This window comes from Rhea americana, unplaced genomic scaffold, assembly GCF_003343005.1.
Source record: "Rhea americana isolate MKP2758 unplaced genomic scaffold, rheAme1 scaffold_227, whole genome shotgun sequence".
NCBI classification, from domain to species: domain Eukaryota; kingdom Metazoa; phylum Chordata; class Aves; order Rheiformes; family Rheidae; genus Rhea; species Rhea americana.
This window is the reverse complement of record NW_028186343.1, coordinates 958,721-982,666: the sequence shown is the minus strand read 5'-3', so window position 1 is coordinate 982,666 and position 23,946 is coordinate 958,721. Positions and strand designations below refer to the sequence as shown.

The following is a 23,946-nucleotide window of genomic DNA, read 5'->3' as shown; positions in this document are numbered from 1 at the left end:
ATTTCTTGGAAGGAAAAATAATTTAAAAAATCTTTATAAAATAGAAGGGGAAGGGTAGAGCAGTACATGAGCAAATGCCTTTAGAATTTAGGTAATATTCTTGAACTGACTTGGAATAGCTTACCCAATTTGACTGGTGATTAAGTAGTCTCCAGGAATCCTTTTGGTCTTGTGAATGTTTTCCAAACATGATTTCAGATACACTATCTGAAGAACAGAGAGGAGAAAATCTACAATTCTGCATTTTTTTAGAAACTTATTATTCATTACTAACAACGTGGCTTTTGACAGCTGAGAATAGAGTATGGACTGAACCTGGTATAGCCTCACCTGTTGGGCCTGCATCTGATTGATGCTCCAGAGCTGGCGAATGATTACTTGACACTCTCCTAGTGTTGGTGGCTTCCAGTCCCAGGAAGGAAGGTCATTTGAAGAGGCTGCTGGTATTTGAGTTGTTGTACATGTAATCGGACTTGTCAGTGAAGTTATTGGGGATGTGGCTTTATCAGAAACTTCTCTATGTTCTCTAAGAAAGCATTCACAGTTAGCAAGCAGATCACTTTACTTTGTAACAATATCTGGCTATTTAGTGTAAAGAAGGAAATGAAATTACAYGTAAGACATTAATACATTGGGCAGTTTTAGATATGAATATATACATTTGGGGGAACTGAAGCACTTTCCTGCACTTTCCCACACTTTCTCTAGTAACCTGACTTGTAAAAAAGATGCAATATTTAAGCTCTCCTCTGATACGTTCTTTTCACTCTGCGTCTGTACCATTCGCATCATGCAAAAAAAATCAAACTGTGCTGTACCCTCAGAAAGCTTATCCTTGATCCCTGCTAGATTTAGATGCTACAATAACTTACTTTCTCAACACCATTAGGTCCCTCTCTTTGACATTCCTCATGACACTAAGTGGTTCTACAAGGATGGAGACTTGAACAGTATTCGTATGCAGTAGAACTCATACTGGTTGATTCATGAATTGTTGCACGCTAGCAAGCTGTCGTACCTGGGAGGAACTTCCTCAGTTAACTTTTCCATACGTAGACTGGGTAGCTGTGATTCTGCAGGCACTATGTGAACCACATGTTCTTCTGCCCTTTGTTCATGCTTTCTGGATTGTTTTGTTTGTAGTCTCTGTTTTAGCGAATACTGAGAAACTGTAGAGTTACCTGTTTAAAGGTATAATTTGATTATCTTTTCCAGAAAGGGAAAGAGGACCAGCGACAGGATTGCAACAGGCTTGGAGGCCTTAGCATCCTCCAGTCAAAAGTACTTAGCAGCCTCAGAGGAAATCTGCAGCAGCTTGAAGGTATTAAATTTGCACAGGATTAGGTCAGAGAGCACATGTCACTTTCTAGGTATCTTATTTTGTGCATGTTAAAGTAGGTTTTCTTTGCAGACTTTGTAGGCTCCATAAATTAGTAGTAGTACAAACTTAGCATTGTGTTTCTAAATTGTTCACTTGTAAGATTAGTGAAGTGTGCATGATAAAACTAATACAAATGGTAATAACATCTCAGAGGTAATAAGGACACATGACGACACAGTAAAAATGTCTTATCCGATTACCCATGTCTGACATTTCCACTACCCTACCGGTAAATCTTGCATTTTTAGCAGTCTTACATGCTGAACAGTGTCTTGAACTGGTCTTTGCAGAAGATGAGGTAGAAGTTGTATTATCTGCAAAAAAAGACAAAGAAATGATGACTTGAGCCCTATGGCTGCAGAGCTGATTATGGCAGCAGTCTGAACGGGGAGTTTAAGCAAACAAATTTGCAAAGTTAAGGCCTTCAAGTATCAATTGCTCAAGTCAAAGTTGCAGCAAGACAATATCTACAGCATCACAGGAAGACAGTGACTAGTAAGTAGAAAAGCACTTTTTTTTTGTATACTCATATGGAATGTGAGCATGTGACTCTGATACAGCTCTAAGGCTCAAGCAAATTGGCAGCTTTTCTTCCTGTTAGCAAAATCTGGTTATTACAGGCTTATTTTTTGATACTGAATGCTTTGATTCCTGTGTCATACAGTTGGGCCATATTATTGTGTTTACCTGCATTTAGCTTACAGCTGTTTTCTATCTGAARCTGATTTGCTTCTGATTTCAATTGCAATAGTTATCACTGATCTCATGCTCCAAGTGCACAACTGTGGTATATTTTTAGTGAGTGCAAAATGGTTGTCATCTTTACTGACTCATTTGCATTTAGAAGCTGATCTGGATTCCTCTCTGTAACATCACTGGTGTATTGCCCCAAAGTACATTTGCTATTAATACAACAAGAAGCTCGGGGAACAGGAACTGCAGTAAGGGGTGAGAGTGAATAGCTGGGGACAGAAGTCCATACTTAACTGTACCTGCTGTTTGCATGCTCAGAGGGTAGAAACACCTGGTGGGGAAATGGATCCCTTTAATCTCAGGGAAATGAGATCTTTTAAAAATAGTAAACAGCCTGTGTATCTACTTTTTATTGTTTAATACTCTAAACTGYACCATTTTGTTAACAAGGCACTTGGTTTAGATGCTTACCCTTGAATAGAGATGGATTCTGATCATGATAGCAAACAGCAGAGCTTTTAATCAACTACACAACCAGGAAAGTAGTAACCTAGAACAGCGGTCCCGTTCTCTACAGAAATTAAAATTAAGCAGTATAGCTTGAATGCACATTTCGTGTTAGAAATAAAATATCCTGCTAAAAAGTCTGTATATTGCAGCAGCAGGCTCTACAGGAGTGCTGCAGCGCTCTCTTTCGCTGTGTCCCACCCGTAAAAGCACRTAAACGTTTTGTGCAAATGGGGTTYGTAAGAACGTAATGCTGGAGCGCGCCGTCGTATTGCACCGCCAGCAGCGCGCTGCTGGCTTTGCCTCGACCACTGTAGCTGCTTGGGTGCTGCTTTTCGAGAAACTGGGTTTCTGGCTCAAAACGAGTTTTCTAAATGGCACTCGGCGCTCTTTCTTCCTTAGGCACGGCCAGGAGCGTGTTTCTGCGGATGGAAGGCGCGAGGAGGGCGCCGAGGCGCTGCCTTGGGGCCYGGAGTGGCTCCGGCGAGGTGCCGGCGGGCCGGGCCCTCCTGCAGCRCTCCCCACCGGGACCGGAACCGGGACCACGACGGCGGCAGGTGAGGTGGCGGGGCAGCGGGCACCTCCTGCGGCGGTACCCGAGCGCGACGTACCTCGGGGCTGCGCACTCGGGTTCATTATGAGCTTGTAGTGAAGATCTGCAATAAAGGAGGAAAATATTCCTACTCCAGTGTTTTCTTGGCGCCCCCGGGGCCGCCTTCGGCCCGGCCCTGCCCTGCCCACCCGCACCTCTGTTTTCCCGTTTGAGGTACTCGATCTCCTCGTGCAGCTTCGCCAGCGTCTCGGCGTGCTGCTGCTGCACGAAGGCCAGGCCGCGCTCGCCCGCCGCCGCCGCCATGGCCGCCGCCGGCCTGCGGCAGGGCTCGCCGTCCCCACGGCAACGCTCCCCCCTCCCCNCCGGCCCTGCCCTGCCCACCCGCACCTCTGTTTTCCCGTTTGAGGTACTCGATCTCCTCGTGCAGCTTCGCCAGCGTCTCGGCGTGCTGCTGCTGAGGGCGGGGCGGGGCGCCGCGAGCCGCCGCCGCCTCCCTCGGGGCCGCCCGCACCGACGCGGCCTCGCCGTCCCCACGGCAACGCTCCCCCCTCCCCGCCGCCGCGGTGGTCTCGCCCGGGCTGCCCCCTCCCCTCCGCCCGCGGTGGTCTCGCCCGGCGGCCCCGTCAGCGCGGCCGTTAAACGCTCCGCCACCGARCGCCGTTGCCGTGTCCCGGGTGTCTTAAATGCTCCCGCGCCCCGCGACGCGGSCGCTGAGTCGTTAACGTCTTTGTTTTCACGTGGTGCGTTAGGAGAGCGCGGGGCTGCAGCGAGGGCACCTCAGAGCAGCTCTGGGCGAACAGGAGGGAGGAGGCAGGCRCGAGCGCTGACTGGACGCCCAAGGGGCCTTGGTTCGGTTGCTCTTGCCTGCTGCCCCAAAAGACCAGTTYAGCGGTACAGTTACACGGGAAGCACCGGGTAATGTCTGCTTCGCAGGGCCATGCTGGCGCCCAGGACACACGGAGAGGCTCGGGGAGGGACCCCGGCGGTCCCAGCGGGGCTGCGCCGTGCTGGTCTCCTGCCCTGGGCTGCCCGAGGCGGCACAAAGCAGAGCGAGCAGCAGGCCAGTGCCCTGCTGCGAGCAGCAACTCCTGCCCCCTTCTCTCACCTTCTGTTTTTTTCCTAGCAGCACAACTCCCTCTTGAGTTTTTTGGTGCACCACAATTGTTGCCTTTTAACTGCCCTGACTGTGAGCGTAACACACAAATCCTCCAGCAGTCAGCTCAAACAGCTAATTCCTGCTTCAGAACAGTGGAAATAAGAGGCTTCAGTACAGCTGTATTGCTGAATAGTGTTTTTGCAGGTGGCAAAMTATAGTTTCTTTAGATGGTTCATTTGAGTGTTACAAGTATTAATGGCTCACACCTCCCACCCTTCAAAAAAAAAATCGCAATCACTAAGTTCCGTAAGAAAGCTTTTATAAAAAAAAAAAAAATAGAATTTTCACTGATCATTTCTACTGCCACAAAGCTGTATCATTCTGTTTATAAAACCTGCTCAATTTTAATATTAAAAAAATACTTTAAGAAAGTCTGATACAGTAATTCAAATGTTTTACTTGCTGAACCCCGGACTGATTATCCTGAGAGTATTTATGTTACAAGTATAAGCTGTTAGAAGGAGAAAGAAACTAGTGTTGATGAGGTTTCCATCCTTCAGAGAAGAAAGTCATTAGTATGGCATAAAGAAAATATCCAGACAGGATAATGAACGTGCAACCTACTGGCCCAATGCAAAACCAGGATGCAATGAAGTAGATCATTAGCAAGAAAATGAGAGTCCTGTAGCTAGCCAAAAACCTCAGACTGATTCTTGGTCCCCAGTTATGGCTTGTTCTGTCCTTCGGCATAGGAATATATCTTGTTTTCTGTGCAAGGTGGGGGTTGATAAGATGGTAGCGGCAAAGCCTGCCAATAAAATCCTCTCTGGAGCAAAGTACTTCCATCTGATCAGCAAACTGAGGTAAGAAAAGTTTAAACATTAGTATTTTACTGCAACTGATGTTAAGAATTATTTTTTTGTGTGTGATTTATGGAATGAAGATAAAGGTAGAGGATTACAGTAGATAAAATATATTTTAAAACAACTGCTTCAGTGCAGGCTTTCATCATTTCTATAGCATCTACAGGAAAAACACAATTCATCAAGCATAAAGAATACATTTAAAGTGTTCTTGACCAACACTTTCTTATTAAAAAGAAAAGCAGAGTAGGAAGAACAAGCACAGGTAGAGAAGCAGGCCCAATGTTATTAGCAAATATTTAATCATGCATCTAAAACCACAATAAAGGACATAATTTGTTCTTGCACTAAGTGTCATATACTTGCAGGTGCAGTAAAGAACACTTAATACGACCAAAGGAGAATGAATGTTTTACTTACCCTTTGGTTAAGTGCTGAGGATAAACGGAATAGGAGACGAACAAGTGTAGCATTTTCATAGCTTCGGATGGGCTGAAGCTCAGTATCTCCTTGATACTGCACCTCAAATCTACGTAAGCCATTTATAATCTAGAAACAGGAAAACAAATTCCACATCTTGTAGCTCCCATTTGCTGCATTTATACTGGCACCCCTTAGCCCCAGAAATACTGCATTTTGGAWGTAGGAGGACAACTTGTTTTCTGTGCACAGTCCAGGGTAGCAATACAGAAACTTTCTTCTCTCACCTGRTATCTGCCAAGGGGTGTAAGAATGAGCCCATCCTCACTTTCAATGCAGTCTGGAAGTTGTTTCTTTCCATTCTCATCCTGAGCTGTCCCRCACTTCATCATCATCTGGGTCAGCTGGGCTTCGTTCAGCTGGTCAAGAACAACACAGTTCTAAAGCATGTGTTTGATTTGTCCCCTTCTTATATTCCATTTGTTCTCCTTTCACAAGTTCCTCAGCAGTTTAAGCCTTTGATAACATGGGTACTGAGAACTGCTCAAACAGCAGTTTGATTAGAAATCAGAAGGAGATGAAAATCACTGGATTTCTTGTCTGTGGTCATCCAAGCCCAGAGTGGAATTTTGTTCTCTATCCCTTAACTGCTGGAGAGCTGTAAAACAGCTTCTCCTAGACCAATTCTGTGAGTGTGTCTAGGAGATAAATCAATCTCCTATTTTAACTACAGAAACAGCCAACTTGCAGTTTCTCCATTCATCCATGTCTGCAGTTATATGCTGTATTCTTAGAACTTTTTTAATTTAGAAGATACTGGACTGCTTTTAAAAGGTAAGCCATGCATTGCATATTTGCAAGCATGAGAACAGGCACAAGTTGAAAACCAGATTTGTTTTAAACTATACAGCTCAAAGGAGCAGTCACTTAAAACACCCTGGGCTTGATATTTAGAAATCCAGAGCATCTAGTTCCATCTATATAGAATGGGATTTTCAAGTGTTTGTGAGAAGTCAAGCTTAAAAGATTAAGCTCAACCTTGCTAGCAGGTCACTGGATGATTTCTGCCACACAGTACATCCCATAAAGTAAAACAGAGTGCTGTGGGAACATTTGAGGAATTCTGACTCTTGTTCATCTTGCCTCTTAGGAAGAGTATTATGAGAAGTGTTACATACCTTAAAGATTTGACACAAATATTCCAGTGCCTTCTCTAAATATTCATCTGTTTTTTTGATGCTGTCTTGCCCAATTTCATCAAGGTCATTGCCTGCATAGGAACCATTCATGTCAGATGGTGTAAATCTAAACCATGAAAAGAAGGACTGGCTAGCCAGTGTCTCTGCAGAATGGTCTGATATGGATTTTGCTGTCTGCTGGGCCTGACAAATTAGTTGAGCCAGTTTTAACACCTAAGCAAAACAAAACAAAAAGTAATTAAGTCCAGGACGTAAAGATAAAGGACCACTAGGCATCAATATAGGGATGAAATTCTGCCTTGATACCTGGCAGTCAGCAAACCCAGCAAATTYGCTCCATTAGTAAACACAGACTTTTGTTGGGACAATTAATTAGTTGGATTACTAGTAGGGCAGGGGTAGTTCTCTGCTGCTGAAATACTTAACTGAAGTGCTCTTAGCTTTTTCAGCTACTTTTTCTCCTGCTATTTTTACTTGGTTGGCTGCTGGGTGGAGATCAACACACAAATCATAAATGCAGAGGAAACTACATGTTTGAGAAGAAATACTCACAACAGACCGTTYTAAGGGAGCAAGCCCTCACATTCACTTTTTTTTTGGGGGGGAGGGGGGAGGAGGGGGAGCACGTAGATTTTTTCTGGCTATAGTGGATTGAGACCCCTCAGATTCCAAAAGTCACTGTCAGCAAGATTTTAAACAGACGGTAGTGCAGGGGATGATCTTTTTCACTCATTAATTCTAATAATACGGATGTTCAGGGTTGAGAAAGACCAATCAGAATAGAAAGGCTTGTGCAAGGAAACGTGTTGTTTCTTACCAAATTCCTGACTTCTGTGCCAAACATTTGTTTATACTGGAAGTCCTGTCCTTCCAGGCTGTAAACATGACTCTTCACCTTAAATGAGGCATCTGTAATAGCTGCAGGCCATGATGAGAAGAAGCTCCCACTGAGCGTGGGGGTCATAAAAAGTCGGTGTTGACGATGGGGAATAACAAGTTCTGGCTCCAGGAATAACTGTTCTCCTAGAGTTTGAGAAAAGTAGTAAGGATGATTACATAATATTTCTGTATTGCCTGGAGGATTGGCTATAAAGTATCTTATGGCTGCTAGGCAACTGCTTTTACAGAGGTAGGCTTCTCTGCCCTAGAGCTACCTTAATCATCTGTTTTTAATTTAATCCTGTTCTTACACAGCAAAAATGTTTTGCTAGGATTGGAAYGTATTTAAATGCAGACCATACAGACAGCATTTTTAGCCCATAACTGGTTTTCAAGAAGGGCATTACACTCTCATGACACCAAAAACTTTGATACTTGCCAAATCTTGCATCTCCCAAACTTCCTGTATCCTAATTATTCTGAAGTGCATACTGGACTAGTTATTTTGCTAAGTATGGAAATCTTCAGAAATTTAAGAAATTTTATTTCTGAGCTAAATAACCAAGACAGACATATATAAAAAGTCTAACTTTACTGTAAATACCCAGCATACTTTAAAGAAAAATTGTGAAACGAAATATAAATGATGAAGGGAAAAAAACTGTAGACACATTAAATCGATACTACAAGCAGAAGCAAAGACACCTGAGCCTTTGAATRGCAGGACAGCAGGTAGAATGGGAGAGTAAGTCTGTTCATCTCAATGTTTCTGAAATGAGATACAGCCATTGAGAAGAAAGTACAAGATCAGACAGTGTAAAATGTGAAAATACCTATTTACCTTTCAGGATCATTTCCGCTAGGTTGGGCTGAGCGAAGACTTTGGCTACTCGGAACACCATAAGAGCATTTTTTGGACTGACCAAATCTGTTCGAAGAGCTCGATTCAGAAATCCTACAAACAGCTTGGTATACATAAGTAGGTTTTCTTGAATGAAGGCAGCCCTGTCAAAGTGAGTACAGGATTTCTGAGTATAGCTATTTAAATAATTATATTTTGTTTTTTGCCAAATAATTCATAAAAGGAATGTTTTAGACCATCCTCTGGAAAGGTGACCTGTTTGAACTGAGATAAAAGAATATTCCTCTTAAAACAAACCGCTGTGTCATAAGAAATAATCTCTGATCTTGTAGAGAAAAATAATTCAGGTTGGTGGATGCCTCCTAAAATCCTGCTGTTGTATTCAGGGTCTGCATAAGCTTGAGACATGGTTCAGTTTGCTCAGAGCTGTTCTTCTCCTTACCATTTCTCTGACACACTGCGAGGCAAGGGCTCTGCGCTTTGAGGTGGCTTTTCAGGAGCATACCTCCAAGGCTGCAAGTAACTTAACCACATCTCCAGAACCTAAGCAAAACCACACATAAAAAAACATGAGAGTATCAATATAGTTTGAAAAAGGAGAAAGATGTAGGTTTTTTTTTCTGATTTGATTTGATCCAAATGAGTATCATCTTAGTGACAACCAAAAGTCTTTAGCAGTAAAGCTCTCTGTAGTGACCCAAGTATCTTTTGATACCAAGATYTGAAAGAACTAACGCTGTATTCATTAGATCCAAGATTTTCTATAGTACCCAAATGAGACAGAGCTCAAATAGCTACTATAAAAAGGAAACTTAGTGATTGCATCTAAGGTACATTTAAGGTTTCACAGAACCACATAATTGGTAGGGTTGGAAGGGACTTCTGAAGAAGTCCCACCCCCCTGCTCAAGCAGGGTCACCTACACCATGTCAGACAGGGTTGCATCCAGACAGGTTTTGAATATCTCAAAGAAGGAGACTCCATAACGTCTCTGGGCAACCTGTTCCAGTACTTTGTCACTCACAGTAAAGAAATTCCTCCTTGTATTCAGGGAGAACTTTCTGTGGTTCAGTTTGTGCCCGATGCCTCTTGTCCTGTCACATGCGACAACTGAAAAGAGTTTGGCTCTGGTGTGTTCAAGTACATAAGATGTTACACTGACAGCACTTCATCTGCCCCCTCGTGTCCYGAGTACCCACTGCACTGAGGAAATGGAGTGAAGTCTTAATTGCACTGAAGCCAAGGAAAACTTTTTCACGGTCTCTGCAAAGATTTCTAGTGAAATTTTGTCCTGCATGTGTACTTCAAACACTGTGGTACCACCAACTAGCAGTCAGCAACATCTAGCCCTGCTACACTGCACTTTTAAACTCTTACTGTAAGGGTCATGGTCTGATACATTTCTCTTCCTGCTTGCAGGAGGTAGTATTTAGAGTATTTTACTATCATAAATTGATGTTGTATTACTCTTGTTTACAACATACTATATTAGGAAATTAGAAGCCATTTTCACAAGAGTCAGAAAAATCAGCCAACAYCAAGTGTTGGCTGATGTCTATACATCTTCCTCCTCGTGTTTAACAAGTATTCTTTTTAAAGACCAAGAAGTAACTGTTTACATAGCAATAGCTAACTAATTCTGACTGAGTACAGACTCAGATACTTACTGCTCTGAAAGAGGCATCCAGAGGCCAGTGGCCAAAACAGTGCTGCAGAAAGATGTAAAGTTTCTGCTGGACAAACCGAGGAATCACAACTCTGCAAACACATTCACACAGTTACATGTAGAAATCAGTAGAGAATTTTAAGAAAAATTTCCACAAATGTAAAAGGACCGACCTAAACTTGCTCTTTCTCAGCTAAAGCTACTTCTGACTATTGAATAACACCTCAAATGCATCTATAAAATTGTCCATTAACCTTGGCCAGAATCCTCTTGTATTGTTTTTTCTTTGACTAGTACCAACATACAAACTAACATAATAGCAAGACATCCCTCTCCTGCTCATCATCCTCCATCTAATGCTCATGAGGAACATAATTCAGTAGCTCTTACGTGCTTTCAATAACATACATCTGAATTTAGCTGTCAAAGCAACTTGACTTCAAACTCCCACTGAAATCAGAGTTTTCCCATGGAGAACACTTGTGTGTTCTAGAGACAGGTCACTCATGTACCTACCTTTTAAACTCTTCTAGTGGGCTTGCTGTGTGGGAATGAGCTGAAGGAGAGAGGGGCTCTGGTTTCAAGCTGTTGCTAAAAGCATGCAGGTGCTTCACAAGCAGTCTTACCACTAGCACGTGCTCTTCAGTGGGTTTGAATGATTCCTACATTCCAAGCAAAAGACAGAAAGACAATGAGTATTATATGCGAACTCACCAGGTAATAACTCAGAAAAAATGATATTCTCAGATCAGAAATTCAAACACAAGAAGTGCCTCTGTTCTTTTTAAGCTCTTCACTGTATTTTGGTGCCTCCTGATTTTAAGTAGATGTGCTTCCCAAGACAACTTGTATCACTCTTCTGCCATTATCAGGTCACTAAGAAACAATGGTTTATTTCTGACAATGTGGTTGTGAGAAAAAGGGTTTACGTTTTTACCATTGCACTGAATTTCACACTAGCATTTGCTATGGATGAATATAGCAGAACAGAATAATCTGTGTAGATTTTAACTTAGCCCTTTCGGGGGGGGGGGGGGGGGGAAGAAGCAAAGAAGCAGCATGCAGCATCTATCCTTTCATTACTATTTTAAGTTGACTGCTGTAGACAGCACAACAGATCTTTTGTTGTGCCCTTGGCTGGCTTTTTACTGAGCTCTCCTTTCTATGCTCATGCTAGTCTGCCTTGTAAGAAAAAAAGAATCCTAGAGAGTTGAAGTGATGAGGAACCACTCTGATGTGGTTAACAGTGAGCTTGTGTATGGTGGAGCAGGGAGATGCATGAGGAAACAAAAAAGAAAAGAAAGCTAATTCTGTGTGCCCAACAACAGAACTGGTCTGCTGCAGTGTCTGGGGACAAAACATCCTGTAATCTGCTTTAGGAGTGAGTAGTGAAGTAATCTCAATCTACTACTGAAGGCATATTTGAAGATTTCATTTATATTCTAAGTCTTACAGCACTTGTGTGTCTAGAAAGTCAAGAAGAATGTACATGAAACTAAAGACACAGCAGCAAGTACAATGGAAGATGCTGAAAGACTACTGGAGAGAAGCTGTGAGATGTTTTCAGGATGCCATAATGAAGCCATGCTGAGGTAAGGTTTTGAATATGACTCAGGGGCACTTGCAGGCATTTTTGTATAGAAAATTTCTGCTTAAATCCATTGAACAGTATTTAATATATAGCTATACCACCGGAAACACTATCTCTTGTCAGCAATGCTTGAGTTAAAACAGATGTGTTTCTACATTCCTAATCAGGCCAGAAATCTAAGAAAAAATTTACTTCTATGCTGTAAAGYTCTGTCCTAGAGAAGATTCAAGGCCTGACAACAGATCTCTTAATTTGGAAATGCAGCCAGATTCAGGACTCCTCTAAAGSAGAGGATACCCTGTCCTCAGTTTTATTGAGGTTGCTTGCATTCTTGACACGTCCCAGTAAGTCAGCATGTGAGAATGCTGAAAAGGGCGTATATAAGATGGTAAATCTTTGAAAGATTATTTAGTCCTAGGATTTTAGATCAGTATCTTCAAAAGCAGTTAGAATGGTTAAATACCCTGCTGTAGGCCTTGAATTGTCATTTTCAAAGTTCCAGGCTTGTGAAAATTGGTGACTCTTCAAGGTGTCTTTGGAACTTACAGAATCACCAGTAGCACTACTTCTGTGCATCATTTCATGTCACACTAATACTTTTTCAATTAATGATTCTTATAATTTCTTCATAGTCTGGATTACCAGCATGATGAAGGTAGTTGTTTTATATTTAAAAGGTATTTTCCTCCCAGCTGTATTCATTGTCAAACCTTAGCTTACAGGATGCATGTAAGCTTCTCTTTTTAAGATAGCTAATAGATAAACCTAATAGTAAAAAAGATTTTAAAGCAAGTAGTAGCTAGTCTTTTCCTTTGTAAGAAGTACCTTGAGCTTTCACAATATGTTAAACAAAAGTAAAGTATTAAACAGCAGGAAAATTCCACCTTGTGTTAAATAAGAGCTTTACAGAACACATGCTCAGCCATCCCCTTTCCCAAAAGGGAGACCCAATGAATAAAGGGCTAAAGTAGGGAAAGAGGACCGAGCAATCTGTTCCAACAGGAATGCTTTTGCATGCACATTTCCTAAACAATCTGCAAGTGTACCACTTGTGTCCTTTTGCAAAGCTGAGCAGTCAAGTTCAGGCTGTCAGTACAAATTTAGTACTATCCAATGACATGACTGGAGGAAACTAGATGTTACCTACCTTCATTTTAGGTGACAGTCATGCAAGTTCTGATCTTCTGTGCAAGTTTGTTTAAATGAGTAGTGTGTAAGAGGGCAGAAATCTGCCATCASTGAAATCAGTTTTGGTGTCAAAAAACTTTAGTATAGCTGATGCACAAACCTCGTTTATGATGCATTAAAGAGATGCATCTCTGAAAATGGAGGTCTCAGTCCTCATAATATGCTAGTCTTTTAATCTTCTCCTCTGTAGGCTTCACTAGTATCTCTCAGTAGCTGTTCTCACTGAAAGTTTAGTAAATCTCAATGCAGTGTTTTCATTCAAATTGTAAAATTACACCTTAGTTGTACAGCAGCTTTTCTGCTAGCACCAGTTAATACACTTTGCAGATTATATGATGGAACAAGATTTTTGAAAAGGAAACAAAATGAAAAGATGGCAATACTTGGTATGCGTGGAGGGCCTGGTAGCTGGATTGGGCAGGACTACCGTGGTGTTTACTGGAGATACTGAGTCGGTAGTGGAGGACCTCCAGCTGAGTCAACAGAAACAAAAAAGGAAGAGGGGGAGGGGGAAAAGGAGAGAAGAGAGCAAGAGAAAAAAAAAAGTGAGAATGAGCCCAAGGAAGAAGGGTGGGGGAAAAATGAACGTCACAAATACAGTCAGGGACAACATATCACAATAACAACTGCAGCCACAGTATCCTCTTCTGATGTTCAGTAGCTGGATTCCACAGTTTTTTCATACTCTTTATCATCTTGAAAATATAACTGACATGAYGTTGGGATGGGATCCCAATGAACCTGGGAGCAGGAGTCAAAGGGTAGCTGTAAGTGGGTGGGCTATTTTCTTTGCTACCTCCAGAGCAAGTAGTGCTAGAGCATAGTGAATATAAAGCTTYTGTCAAATAAACTAGCCCAAATTCTCCATTTCAGAAGCTAACTGAACTGGAGAGAAAARGGCTTACACACTATTTGGGTGAGGTTTTTTTGGTTTGTTTGTTTTTTTAAATAATGGAGTAAAAAGCATTCATTTTTCTGGAAGCTTTTTCAATACTATTTTGAAAGCTTTGGCATACTCTTCCTGTAGTGCTAGAGAAGCAGGGTTTGTATGGGGAAGAAACYTAAATACTTTTTCTCCTCCTACTCCTTGGGAAGACAAAGGTTGGCTTTTTGTAATCACTGTGAGCCTCTCCAGTAACTTTTCAGTTTGGCAAAGTCCTCAGCCTTTCTACTTAAAGGCCATTGTGGAAGGTGGCAGGTCTTATGAAGAGCCTCAAAAGAGGAAATTGCTTCTACTATTAGGTAAGCATCACATGTATAAAAAGGCAAAGCTARACCTAACATACACTGGTATACACTGATACAAAAGCCATGTAGCCTTAACACTGAAATCCTGGAATCCACTGCCAGGTTTCTTGAAGGGTAAGGTAAAAGAGTATTTTTATGACTATGTGGTGAACAGGATACTGTAGCAACAGTGACACACGTGTATGAAATTAATGAAAAAACAAAACAAAGGAATGTACACTACACAGAGACACCTCCCCCCCCTTTCCCTTCTGGAACGAATACTGTCAGGCATCTAAACCAACTCTCCAGATCACACCTCTTCTKTCTTTGAACAGCTTCTACCTAATCTCCTCTAGTGCTGGTTTGGTATCTTTTGGTTCTATGATCTTAAAACAGTAGTAGCATTGTTCCTGCAAGCTCCCCAACAGCACATCTTCTGCTTCATAATCAACTCCCCTGCCACAGGAATCGGCAAGAGCCAGAAGTCTCATGGGTGTTCCACATGCAGTGCTGGGGTCTGTGTCACCTGGCATTGGAAGGGCAGCAAGCGTTATAAAATTGTATCAAAATTCTTTTTAAAGGTTCATTGTGATTACAGCAGAAGGGAATAGGAAAAGAGATGTTGCAYACTTGGGCTCTGGAGCAACCAAGAAAGGGACAGCGAAGGGAGAGCGTAACAGAATGGGKAAACAGGAATTAATGGGGAGAACACTCAAACCCAGCATTGTAAATAGTGTCAACCTCAAGTTCACACCAGATCTAGGATGAATTCAAAGCAATAAAATAGAAAGGAGAGTATATCTTTTCAAAATAAGTTCTTTACTATTCATTTCCTTTCCTCCCTTCTATTTCTGAAGAGAAGTCTATGATGAGATTAATTAGTTTTAAGATCTCTCATTTCTCAAGACACTTCACAGAAAGAAGTTGGATGTCTAGGATCTGTCTTGCCCATCAAGGCAAATAAGTCTGGCTGCTGGACAAAAAAAGAGCAAATTCTGTGGAACCTCATCCCACCCTCCAATACAGGTATGTGGCTGTTTTGACTCACTAATGGTCCAGCTCCTGGAATCACTGGTCACTACTTACTCCTCCTTCCAAATGGCAGCTTTCATGCATATAAAGCTAAATAGAATCAATTGAATCTGCATACTTATTAATTATTTTAAGAATAAGGTTTATGGTGATCTTGGATTTCCAGTCAAGCAGTCATGTTAAAACGAAGGAATTGTATTTCTACATATTCTACTTCCTCATTTGAGCAACTAAGAAGCAAACTACCCTCCTTCAGCCCACTSTGCAACCAGTCTACAAAGCTTAGTTTAAGCACCTACTGGCTAATGAAACAGTCCCATCCCCAACTCAATTGGAACATTTCCTCAATCCTCTTCCAAAAATATCCTTTGTCCCTTTCCGGATGTCATGGGGAGTTCCAGTTCCCTACTCATGCTTTCTAGCCCCAGAGAGTGAAGACATTTTTCTGCATGCCCATGATTATTTCTYGACAGGGATTAATGTAAAATATCATCAGGTGGCTGTGGCCTCAGTCCACTTYTCATATCTTGGAGAGGATCTTAGTTCTTTATAGTCATCTATTTCAAGCTCTACTTAGGGAATTCCACTGTAACTTTCATAGTCATTGTCTAAACTGCTGCTCCCCTATGTTAGAAGAAAGCATCTGAGATATAGAGTGTGAACAGAGGAGAGAAATTTAAAGCAATTCGTTTTTTCTGGTCTAAGCACAGCATTTCATGCACAGAGACTGGACAGACAGACAGAACAAAGTTACTTCAAGCAAAACCTTTCCATCACTGGTGCACAGCCATGCTACTGGGAGTCCCAAGTGGAGACTTTGCAACATTAGTGAGAGTTTGCATTTTGACCTCAACTTTAAGATTAAAAGACAAAACCCACCACATTTCGGTTCTCCAATGTTCCTCCCCAACAAAAGCATACATACGATGATATTKTATAGCCTGATGAAGTTACTGATCAGAACTTCTTAGACAATCAAATCTCATATTACTCTTTTGCCAGAGAATAAATCCTGGATAGCTTTTATTTTCTCTCCCTTTCTATAAAAGTCCCAYTGTGACTCAGAGGGAATTCTGAGGACCAAAACTTTCTCCTTCAAATTCCCTTTRTATTTACAATGCTTTTGATCTTAGCCTCCCCAAAAAATCTTATTAGTTTTTACTYGCAATTATGTCACTAAACAGGCCACCACAAATCGCTTGAAACATTGTATTATACAAGCTAGAACTTTTAAGATATTCCRAGCTTACATAGCTACAGAACTGCTTCTTACACCATTATGGTAAAAAGCAGTGTACTTTTAACGATGAGTATTTTGGAATATGAAACAACAAAAATGTATCATTCACTAAAAAACTAAAGGACAATTTAGTAATACTTCCTATTAATTTGGATTTATGCTATAAAATTGTTACAGATCTTAAAATATTACTTATCAGTACTCGACTAAGAGTTGCTATCACTGCCGAAAAATCAATTTTAGGTATTTTTAGCAGCCATGTTGTCCCCTTGTGGGATATAACACYATGTTTTATAGCAGGATCTTCCTAGTTATTAGTGCTTTGATTGTTAGGATTCAGGTTGTTGCGATCATCCCACAAACTCATCTTAAAAACAGAACAAAACAGAAACACCACAACTCTTGCAATGAAAGCAAGGCTGGACGATGCAAACACTTATTCACAACRTATTTCATAACTGGGCATTAGCAGTTTTGCCATACTCATGTAGATACTCTGAAAAGTTATTTCTTTCCTTTGGACTAATCTAWTTGAGAAAAAAWTCTCAATAAAATGGGAATTAACCCCAGCATTAAGAATTCAACAATCAGCTGACATTCATGAATGAAGTACAAGCTATTACCTTGACATGAGGAGACTGCATTTTCTGATACATTTCCAGTGAATAATGGTGAAGCCACATTTCAACAAAGATCTGCAAAACAAATATTTTTCTCAGCTAGGGAAAAAGAAATGATGCAGGACCTGTTAGTCACAGATCAGATGAAAAGAAGCCCATGATTTTTAATTTAAAAGCTGAGCTGTACTTGCAAAGAGGCATCTATTCAGATATGTTTCAGGGTGTAATCAGATCAATGCAAATGACTGAGTCAGCAAACTGTTAGCACTTGCTTAAGTTTAGTAACTCATTTCAGCAACATGGCAGGAACCGTTTCAGAAGAATGGTTAAGTCCAGATACTCCTTTGCTGTCCCCCAGTGCTGAACAGAAGCAACTTCTCTGCAGTCAAACCTTGCTTACAGCACAGAAYTCATGAAAGATTAAAAAAGAATCAAGCTTTAGATAGAAATGCATCTCTGAAAAGAAATATTCAGAAACATTGAGGTCAGTTGTTAAAATATTCAGTATCATAAAAAGACATCAAGTGTCTATGTTAAAACTTAACAATTTCACTACAATTTAACAGTTTCACAATATTTCTGTTATACTAACAGAAAASAGCTGCACTGCTCAATTCCAAAAACAAGCTACAGCAAAGTAACTATTTGTCTTTGATTTAAAAAGAGATGCCTCATTAGTAGCAAGAAACGTTTGGGTTTTTTTCCTTGCCTTAACCTATATCCAACTCACCTGCAGCAGTGTTTCTGATCTCCAAATCTCCTGGGAAGCTGGGTCAGCATTCACAGAAGGCTGATGGGCAATGTGCCGCTTCAGCAAACTAGTGTGGTGCATGCCATAGGAAGTGAAAGGCACTGCTGGAGACCTTTAGGGAGAAATGAATGGAAATATTTAAGTCACTAAGCTTCAGCAAAGGAAAAGRTATCATGACTTTATAATCTTGAAAACAATCTGTAAAAAGTAAAGCTGTATAGCTGTTTACACATTTTAAACTTTTGCACAATGTTGTAATTAGCAGTCACTTTAAATATAAACAAATACTTTATTATTCATGCTGCTTTGAACCAGCTTATGCAGACCAGATGTTACATTCAGCAATGTACCATTTTTTTACTTTCTCCTTTTCAGTTTTCTTTTCCTCCARTGTTCATGGTTCACCTGATCTGTATTTTCCTACATTATACCCTTAAGGTTCAGAGACTATGGAAAACGGTATTTGAAAAGCATTGAGATGCATCATATAACATTATTGCTATATATTTTTACATTAGTATAAGAATTGCTAATACTGATAACTATTTATAGAGTAAAAAAAGCTATTTTGTATTGTCTATTTCACACACGAAGAAAAGAAAATGGGCATTTGTTGGATAATTTTCACTTCAACTTTATGGCTTTATTTATATACAGAAGTCATTTAGAGCTTCTGTACCTGATCATARATCTTCCACCCTCTTCCTTCCAGTTGTAGCTAAATACATTGACCTATCACCATACAAAGTGTTGTCTGAAATGGAGAGATCTCATGATTTTATTACTAATGYATGTCCTGGCTTTTCATGAGGCAATTATGAACTAAGATACCTATGAGCACAGCAAATCCATTGACRTGGCCCTTACTACAACTCAAAGAAGTGCAAAATAGGTTGAGAGCATAAAGCAATTACGGACAGCAGCTTCAAAGCGGAAACAAAATGACCAACGGCCAAGCTGTCTGGCTTTGTAGCAACATTAATGAACACACAAGTTTTGTTTTTAACAGTGTCAGTAGATACAGCCAGTGCTATCTTCACCTCATTTATTTCCGATGATAAAAACTACTTTTGACTATAGTCAGACTTGTTGTACTGCAGTTGCAAGGCCCAAAATACAACTGAAGTTGCTGAATTGATGAATTTTTGTTGCTATGCCTGTCTTTTCTGCTCCAATGATAGTTACCTTTCAAATGAAATCTTTACGGTAACATTAATATAAAATCTTATTTTTGTAATTATGTAATAAGTACACATAGACTATAAACAGTAAGTACATTTTGTTTTCTTCYTGTTAGAAATTCAGTTCTGGCAAGCCAGATTTTGTAAGTAGTGCTCCCCTAGTCTGCCTCTGCTACTGTAGTCATTACCTGGGAGTAGGGGAAGGGATGGCTCCCCCAGGATTGGAAGAAGGTAGAGGAAGGACGCTTCCTTCTGTAGGTAGGAAACACTTCAGGTAAGTGTCCACCAAGATGAAATAAGCGCTGTTGGAAGGGCTGACATGATGAGTGATAGGTGAGTTCTGAAACAGATACGCACAGGACATACTCAGGCTTATACACCTCTTACTCTAAGCCACCACTAGGGATTGTCTATTGTGTCATTGCAGAAGTTATAAGATGAAATTCCACACTGCATTTTTCAGACTTGAAAATTTATGAGTTATTGCCAAGACTTAATAGAAGCACTGTCTATGTCATGAGGCGCTATACTTTTGGCAACAAGTAAGTTTTGCTCACTCATCCTCAAACTACAAAATGCCCTGACAAGGGTAAGAAATTTTAGTTACRGTTGTTTGAAGGCACTGTGTTAACATTAACACAATCTGGCCCTGTTTAATATAAATAAGCAGAAGTCCCAAGGTTATTATGGGTGACTACATCAGAGACACTTTGGAGCAAAGGTATAGTAACTACCTGTAGCAGCTAACTGCAAGAGAAAAGTTGCTGTAGTGGTGAACGTAAGCAAGTATGAGAAGAGTGCAGCGTTATGTGGCACTGGCAGCAGAAGCAAGAGGAACCAAATAACCTGRCATCATAGCACACAGTGTGATTACGACTGAATAAATGGTGTTACTGGAGGGAGGGGAAAGGAACCCATTTGGTGTCCATTGCCTGCTCCATGTTGGTATGTGGTTGGACAGACTGCTTACTGATGTGTTTAAGATAGGCACGTTGCCATCATGGTAGTGTTATATTGTCTCCTTAGGGAACTGAATCAAAGCAGTAACAATTTTCTGAAGGTACAGATAAAATAGCTGTTAATTCAATTAAGCTGGGTGGCACCTCAGAAAGGCTAGCAGTATTTTCAGGAAAAAACTGTGAAAGATATTTACCTTCTGTGTAATCAAGCTAATTGCAAAGTAAAACATGTAATATTCAAATGGATCTGGAAGAACAGAGTCAAGGATCAGATATAAATCCAGGTACAGCTGCTAGATATCCACGGATGCTGACTGGACACTAAACTGTGGTTTTGTCAATGCTAAATTAACTTGTTATAATTTAACAGCAAACCTAGCTTTGACTTTTTCACCTTCCAGCTGAMAACCATGTTTTGGTAAAATTTAGGTTTCATCTATGAGGCAGAGTGCATTTGTATTACTCTTCTTGGCACACTAAATTATCTCAAACTGAAACCAATACAGCTGCAGCTTGACCGCTTCAAACAAGTATGCTAGCTACAGTGTTACCATGCCCTTTGGCTTTTTCTATCATATTACATAAATGAAGAGTAGTTACAAAACCTAGAATGTGTAGAATATGACATACAGACCCTACAGAAGTCATCAGGAGTTTTGCTGTTGACTTTAGTAAAGCCAGAAGTTCTCCCACAACAGTTTATAGATAAAGATGACAAACTAATTTTTCACTGGAATCTAAATATTCCTACCAATGATTAGTCCAAACTCTATAGCACCAGTGATTTACTACAGACATGTAATAAATATACAACAGAAATGCTTCTTGATCTCTCAATTTGAGATTTAAAAGGCATTAAATTCCAACTGTTAAAAGGATATTAAGAGCCAAATTCAAGCCTAAACCACCAGATGAAGGAAACTGGACTTTGTTGTGGTATAAGGAGCATTCTGGTAGGACTTGCTCTTGTATTGAAGCCTTCACRGGACCCTGAAAGACAGAGTAATGAAATGTCAAGCAGGCTACTCAGAATACTTGCAGAGTTTGTTTTCAGATAGCGAAGTTCTGCTGCATTCCAAAATTCTGGGATCATATCAATATTCAGATCAGAGGGAGTTTACTCCATTGCAGTTATCAAAAGAATATTCATTTGCACAAATAACTGCTTTCTCACTGAAAATTAGTATTCCAATTTAAGACAAAAAGAAGTCTTCACCCAGACTTTTTCAGTACAGTGGAATCGGCAGGAGGCTGGTGACCACCTGAGAACTTTGTTCAGGTAACTGAGCTGTGAAACAGTGACTGCCTTAAGTGATGTTTCCTTGGCTTAGACTGTAAAACTATCTCAATCAATTTCTAGACAGCAGGTATCTAGCAGCAAAAGAAACACAGTGAAACAACTCTGCAGATAAACAGTTTTGTATRGCCATGAAATGTTATGCTTTGCGTTAGGATAGCAGTTAGTCTTCAGACACATGGGCACAACGCATTGCAAGGGATGGCACTGCTCCCGGATGAGCATGGAAAACTATTTTTAATCCTGCAACTATTAGTAACCAAAATAAAGCACAGTATTTTCTCTGGGGACAGAACGAGAATTACAGTGCATGTTTCTTGACTGAACAGTACAAACATCCAGCCAGTAATTTCACATGCAAACAGCCACCATCTCTTTAAAATTTTATGACAAGGAAYTCTCCTCTTCTAGCAGCTTTTTAAAGAAAGGAGCATGCTACAAACTTAAAGCAGACAGAATACAAAACAAGGCCTATACTGAATCTTGTGCATGAAATGCATACATTCCAGTAGGTCCAAAACCAACTTCATTCTCTCTTTAAATTTCTTCCAGTTACTCACTGGAAGATAGGAGACTGGGAAATCATATCTGTACTCTTCCGCCTGGAGTTTGTAAACCAGCTTCATCATTGGGCCACTGCAAACAAGCATCAGAAAAAAATCCATGGTAAGCACCCTCTATTTTCTCATTTCTGTGAATGTGTATTTGCAGTAAGGGAAGAAGGTCAAAAGCTATTTGTTTATTCATGATATGTTTTCAACTTACGCTGGAATCAATGGGTTTACCTGGGATCTAGGAAATCCAAAGCCACAGAATATTCAGTAGGGTTTGTTCTTCCTTGCAAACAGCGAAGATTCCAACCTACRATGATGCCATCCAGGCTACCAAAAATGCTCTCCACCAACCATGGGAAGATACCATGCAGTTCCTTTAAGGAAAACGGACACAAAGAGCTAATCTTTTGTTAATGTATACAGTTCTTCACTTGAACAACCTCTACTGCAGATACTAGAATGTACAAAGATACTATCTGCCACCTATTAACAACAGAGGATTAGTTACTACTGTTCCCAGATTATCACTGTGCAGAGCTTCCATTAGAAGCAATTTATTGCACTATGCCAGTTACATGAAGTCTATCCTGACTTCTAATCCCACTAAGGTTGCAATGACATTAATTGGCACTGCATTCAGCTTTGTGCCTCACTCACACCAGCAGTTTTCCTTGTAGGCTGAAACTGAAAAGTATGAATTGAAATGCAGTTGATTGAAACAATTTTTTAATAGTGGGAAAGTTTTGTAACTTTTGGCAAATATTGTGTTCATACTGTTACAGCTAAGGTCCTCAGAACTTTGATAAAATAAGTAGTTAAAGAAACTGTGATATTAGAAAAATAATAATTCCACTGAGATGTGCGGCACAGTAAGTTTCTGAAAAGACAGCAGCTGTTTACCTTGGCAGGAAACTCCTCAATGACTGTCTCCAGCTCGTGGCATCTCTGGACAAACGGTTTGTTTACACAATCTGCCTTCAAAGTGGCCTGTGGTGAACAATAAGAGAAATCAGATCACACTGCCAGGAAGGATGTTCATCGAGGTTGTGGCACAAAACCCCTTAATTACGCTGCTTTTCCAGCAGAGCACTTCCACGAGCACTGCTGCAGTCGCGGATGCCGACTACGTCGCCAGCCCCGGTGAGAGTCACCGGCTTCGCCACCTCGGAGGCTCGGGAGGCTCCCGGCTGCCCCAGCCCGCAGGTACAGCCAAGCGGGCCCTTAGCAGCCAACTCCGGGCTGAGCCGGGCGGCGGGTCCCGGCCGCGGCGCCACTCACCAGCAGGAAGCTGGGCTGCTGCAGGTGCGGAGCGGCCATTCCGCCGCTGCCGGGACCCGCGGCGCGGGAGCTGCCGGCGGCGCGCGCCGGTGACGCCGCTGCGCGGCTGCTGCGGCGGCTCGCGCGAGCGCCGCTGTTGCCATGGCGGCGGGGCCGGGCTCTGCGGGAGCTGTTTGGAGCGCGGGCTTTCTCCGACCCCGGGCCGAGGCGGCCGTGGAATGGGGTGGAGGACGGAAATCAGAATATTGTGGAGCAAAAAGGAGCGCTTTTAGCTCGAAAGTGTGTGAGGTGGTCAAAAAGCTACCTAAGAACAGGAGGCCCCTGCGGCCTGAAACCCCCTTTAGGGAACAAAGGGCCACATGCGTGACTGGGCCATAGGAAACAGTGGTCACGCATTTCAGGTTAAGAGAGCAGCTAAGGAAAGCCGAGGTCCTCGGGAGAAATACATGGTGCGAGCGATCCCTGTTTTGTGTTGAAAGAAATCTTTGTGGCAGTAATAAAACGCTCCTAGCTAGGAACGGTGAAATTACTAATAATGCAAGGAGTGTTCAGTACATGTTTATATTAGGAGGAAACAAAATGATGTTTGTTACAGMGCCCCAGTAATCTCTGTGTGAGAAAAACGCAGAAAAACTATCTGCTGCTCATTTTTAATTGTGAATTTTGGGGAAATTCCAGGAAACCAGAGGAATGTTCATGTGCCAGTAATCAGAGAGGTAATTCCAGTCAAAGCACTTGAATAATTTTATAAAATRCCAAAGCAATAAAATTAACATCAGTAAACACAAAATAATCCTGTTCAGACTTTTTTTCTTGTGGTGAGATGCATAGGTTTTGTCAGAAAAGGTCCATGTGATTAAAATACAGAATTTCATAATGCTTTTGACAGTATTTTATGCTAAATGC

General features: G+C 41.2%; 2 protein-coding genes across 3 annotated transcripts in view; both read right to left on the bottom strand.

Annotated features, from left to right (window-relative positions):
• CCDC74B (coiled-coil domain containing 74B) overlaps window positions 1-3,456 on the bottom strand; it is a 4,724-nt gene extending 1,268 nt beyond the window's left edge. Inside the window, exons 1-6 of the mRNA XM_085305826.1 lie at window positions 3,329-3,456; window positions 3,193-3,237; window positions 1,639-1,695; window positions 1,019-1,181; window positions 331-526; window positions 125-207 (exon numbers count right to left, since the gene is read on the bottom strand). Of these exons, the coding sequence (XP_085161952.1) occupies window positions 125-207; window positions 331-526; window positions 1,019-1,181; window positions 1,639-1,695; window positions 3,193-3,237; window positions 3,329-3,437 (653 nt within the window). The 5' untranslated portion in view covers window positions 3,438-3,456. The remainder of the gene's footprint in view (window positions 1-124; window positions 208-330; window positions 527-1,018; window positions 1,182-1,638; window positions 1,696-3,192; window positions 3,238-3,328) is intronic.
• A 1,076-nt stretch (window positions 3,457-4,532) lies between these two features.
• Window positions 4,533-23,124, bottom strand: SMPD4 (sphingomyelin phosphodiesterase 4). 2 transcript variants are annotated; one of them, XM_085305824.1, is made up of 19 exons: window positions 23,041-23,124; window positions 22,663-22,749; window positions 21,994-22,136; window positions 21,769-21,844; window positions 20,793-20,901; window positions 20,106-20,158; window positions 19,141-19,292; window positions 17,751-17,883; window positions 17,024-17,095; window positions 13,282-13,371; window positions 10,636-10,781; window positions 10,121-10,211; window positions 8,896-8,996; window positions 8,433-8,596; window positions 7,530-7,735; window positions 6,692-6,925; window positions 5,801-5,932; window positions 5,514-5,642; window positions 4,533-5,088 (listed from the first exon to the last, which is right to left on the bottom strand). In XM_085305824.1, the coding sequence occupies exons 1-19, from the start codon at window positions 23,077-23,079 to the stop codon at window positions 4,762-4,764; spliced, it is 2,484 nt and encodes an 827-aa protein (XP_085161950.1). In that variant the 5' UTR covers window positions 23,080-23,124; the 3' UTR covers window positions 4,533-4,761. The 2 variants fall into 2 exon arrangements, with proteins under 2 accessions (XP_085161950.1, XP_085161951.1); XM_085305825.1 differs by lacking the exon at window positions 13,282-13,371.
• Between the last annotated feature and the right edge of the window lie 822 nt (window positions 23,125-23,946).